The sequence below is a fragment of the Terrapene carolina genome, unplaced genomic scaffold (genome assembly GCF_002925995.2).
Source record: "Terrapene carolina triunguis isolate 2854851 unplaced genomic scaffold, T_m_triunguis-2.0 Scaffold28222, whole genome shotgun sequence".
NCBI classification, from domain to species: domain Eukaryota; kingdom Metazoa; phylum Chordata; order Testudines; family Emydidae; genus Terrapene; species Terrapene triunguis.
In genome coordinates, this window is record NW_020692573.1 from 1 (window position 1) to 3,797 (window position 3,797).

At 71.3% G+C, this 3,797-nt stretch overlaps 1 protein-coding gene across 1 annotated transcript; it reads right to left on the minus strand.

The window, feature by feature from the left end:
- Positions 1 to 148: 148 nt before the first annotated feature.
- On the minus strand, positions 149 to 3,513 carry LOC113409008 (filamin-C-like; the record flags this gene model as incomplete). The annotated part of the gene is made up of 5 exons (XM_026662528.1): positions 3,244 to 3,513; positions 2,841 to 3,010; positions 2,229 to 2,346; positions 1,290 to 1,552; positions 149 to 746 (listed from the first exon to the last, which is right to left on the minus strand). Coding segments are annotated over exons 1-5 (1,414 nt in total), but the record flags the coding sequence as incomplete, so codon positions are not given.
- Positions 3,514 to 3,797: the final 284 nt, after the last annotated feature.

Consider the following 3,797-nt stretch of genomic DNA (forward strand, 5'->3'; position numbering starts at 1 on the left):
ACAGACAAACAGGTAAATGGGGGTGACTGGGGACAGCCAGACTGGTAGATGGGGTGTCTGGGGACAGCCAGACAGGTAAATGGGGGTGTCTGGGGACAGCCAGACAGGTAAATGGGGGTGACTGGGGACAGCCAGACAGGGCCCTCACCTCGCGGCTCCACGCCGGGCCCGAAGACCTTGACGGCACTGGTGTCGACGGCGGGCTGGACGTTGACGCGGGCGGGGAACTTGGGCACGGCGTGCCCGCCATACTTGATGGTGATGGTGTAGGTGCCGGGGAAGGCGGGGCTGTAGGTGATGGTGTAGGTGCCGTCGCGGTTGTTCTGGATCACCACCTCGGCCTTGACCCCTGCCTCGGAGACGATCTCGATGGTGAGCGCGGCCTCGCCCGCCTTGGAGCAGTCCACCAGGAAGGTGGCGGTCTCGCCCGCTGTGCCGCGCTCCAGCCCCGGCCCGCTGGCCGTCACCTTGCTGGGGTCGAAGAGTGGCTGGATGTTGGCCTTGAAGGGCGAGCCGGGGATGTGGGCCTCGGCGAAGAGTATGTTGATGGAGTACTCGCCCGGCTCCGTCGGCAGGTAGGACACGGAGCACGACCCGTCCCCGTTGTCCTGGCACTCGATCTTGGCCTCGCACGGGCCTTCCACGGTCAGGCCCAGCCCGCCAGTGCCCGCGCCCTTGGTGTCGATGGCAAAGGGGGCCGGCTTGCCCACGAAGCCACCCTCCAGGCCCGGCCCGTAGGCGCACACCTAAAACGGGAGCGGGTGCACGTCAGCTGGGCGGGAACGGCTCCAGGGCAGCTGCCAGCAATGTCTTCTCTCCCTGCATGGTACGGGGGGTACCCCAGCCTGGCTGGGCAGGGGCAGACCCTGCCCCCCAAAGTGATCCCGGATCCTGCCCCCGAGAGCAGGCTGGGAAGGACCCCATCAGGCCCAGCTTTCTGCCCCGGCCCCTGAGCCTGGGACACTGCCTGGCATCTCCTTAGCCGGGCAGCGCCCTCCTGTGTCCTGCAATGCCCGCTCTCTGCCTGGCACCAGAGCACGGGGGTCAATTCCTCACTGCCATGCGCCGGACCGTGTGAGAGCCGGGAGCACAGCCCCCTGGAGTGGAGGGGGAGCTGGGGGGCACCGTGAACACGCCCCTGCCCCAGAGCAGACCCGGTGGGCGAGGAAGCCGGGGTGACCCCGAGGGGCTGGGCGTGGAGCAGCTCCACCCGTGGCTCGCAACCCCCCCTGGGGGTCACAAGGCGACAGGAGATGGTGCCCGGCCCATAGGCAGCCCCCACCGCTAACCTTGGACGGGTCCGGAGGCATCACCCCCTCGACGGAGAAGGGGCTGCCCGGCACGGGGTTCCCGTCGTAGGCCACATCCACCTTGTAGGGCCCCTCCTCGGGGGGCATGTACTTGACGGTGTGGATGTCGTTGGTGGTGCCTGTCTCCACCTTGCAGGGGATGGGCCGGCGGGAGGGCGAGGTGATCTTCACGTCCACCTGGCCCTGCCCCCCGGCGCCGCGGGTGTTCACCGCGAACTCCTGGTCCCGGCCCACGTCCACCTCTGCAGGGCGAGAGCGTCAGGGCAACGGAGCCGCGCCACGGTGCCAGCCCCTCACCCGCCACACCCCACCCTGCCCCTGCCTCGCCTCACAGTGCCACGCCCTCGCCAGCCAAACCCCAACTGGGCCACCCCCTCGCCCACTCTGCCAGCCCCTCGCCCGCCACACCCCACCGCCTCGCCCACCATGCCCACAGTGCCAGATCCTCGCCCGCCACGCCCCAGCCACACCCCATAGTGCCAGCCCCTCGCCCGCCATGCCCCAGCCACACCCCATGGTGGCACGCCCCCCCCCGCCACCCCCCCCCCCGCGCCCGCCACACCCCATGGTGCCAGTCCCTCACCCATGCCCCACCGCCACGCCCCACTGTGCCACACCCTCACCCAGTGTGCCCGACAGGGGCCACCCCCTCGCCTGCCACGCCCCACGGCGCCACCCCCTCGCCCGCCGCAACCCCCCATGCCACTGCCTCGCCCTATGGTGCCACCTCCTTGCCCACCGTGCCCACAGTGCCAGCCCCTCGCCCACCACACCCCACTGTGCCACTCAGCCCACTCGCCTGCCACACATCGCGGTGCCCCCTCCATCTGTGCCTACTCCTCCCGCACCCCGTTCAACCGTCACCCTGGCATTTTCCAGCCCCTCCAGCCCATCCCCCGCTCCCCTGCCCCCACTCACTGTTATTCAGTCCCTGCACTTTGACCTTGCTGAGGTCCAGGGGAGGGGCCACGCTGACGGTGAAGGGGCTCTTGGGCACGGGGTCCCCCCCGTACGTCACCGTCACGGCCAGATTGCCCTGCGCGGAGAGAGCAACTGAGTTAGGGAAAGGACGGCGGGCGGTGCCCAGCAGGGAGCCACAAAGCCCGGCTGTGAGTGTGCAGGGAACCATGCCCAGCTGGCGCGTGTGCTGGGGGGGGGTGCGTGGGGGGCGATGCCCAACCCTGAAGGGGGGTGATGCCCGGCTGGCGTGGGTGCACGGGGCGATGCCCAGCCCTGGATGGGGGCAGTGCCCGGCTGGCGCGTGTGCGGGGGGGCGGTAGATGCCCAGCCCTGGACGGGGCGGTGCCCATCTGGCGCATGTGCGGGGGGAATGCCCAGCCCTAGACAGGGGCAGTGCCCGGCCGGTGCGGGTACGGGGGGGGGCAATGCCAAGCCCTGGAGGGGGGTGGTGCCCAGCTGGCGTGTGTGCGGGGGGGGGGGGGGGGGGGGGGCCCCGCGCGGGGGGGGGGGGGGCGATGCCCAGCCCTGGAAGGGGGCGGTGCCCGGCTGGCATGCGTCCCGGCCCCTCACCTGCTGCACGGCGGTGTACTTGACGGTGTAGGAGTAGTCGTGGTTATCGATGATCTCGAAGTCCCGCACGGCCGGGCCCTTGGCTGCCCCAGCGAACTGCACGTCCAGCTTGGCCTTGCCGGCGCCCTTGGTGAAGACGGTGAAGTGGGTGGGTTTGCCGACCTCCACTCCTGGCGGGAAGGAGAGCGAGGGGCCGGGTCAGCGTCCTGCCAGCCCAACTTCCCCCGGCGCCCTGGACCCACCCGCCACACAGCGCCCCCCGCCGAGCCCCTGCCCCCTGCCCCTCCCCCCCGGACGGCGCCCCCCGCCGAGCCCCCACCCACTGCCCCCCCAGCACAGTGCCCCCTGCGAAGCCCCCACCCCGCTCCCCAGAGCCCGGCGCCCCCCGCCGAGCCCCCCTCACCTGTTCTGCTGAGCCCGGGCCCCTCAGCCTTCACCTTGCTGGCGTCGTGGGATGGGTCCACCTTGATGCGGAAGGGGCTGGTGGGGATTTCCTGGGGGGCACAGGAGAGAGAGAGGGGTGAGGGCCCGGCTGGAACCCGGAGTTGGGGGGCCAGGCAGGGGGAGACCCTCCCGCCTCTCCTCCTGGAGCCCCCCGCCTGCCCGGCAATCGCCCACAGGCTCCAACATGCTGCCCCCCTCTGGGGTGGGACGCGGCAGCCAGGCATACGGGCTGGATCCACCAGTGGGGACGTGAATTCGCAGCCGTGGGTCCCAGGGATGCCCTGGCCAGGCCCCTCCGGCCGCACAGACGCCCCCGGGCATGGGCTCTGTGCTGGCCCCAGGGCTCCCATCCCTCTCCCCTCGGCCTCCTCCTCAGCCTGGGAGAGCAGCACGCCCAACCCCACACCCGCCCCCGCCGGCTCAGGGGGCAGCCAATGGCAAGTCCCTCCCAGGATCCCCAGTCCCGGGGTGAGAGGTCACAGGGAGCCCCCTACAGAGCCCCTCGAGCTGCTC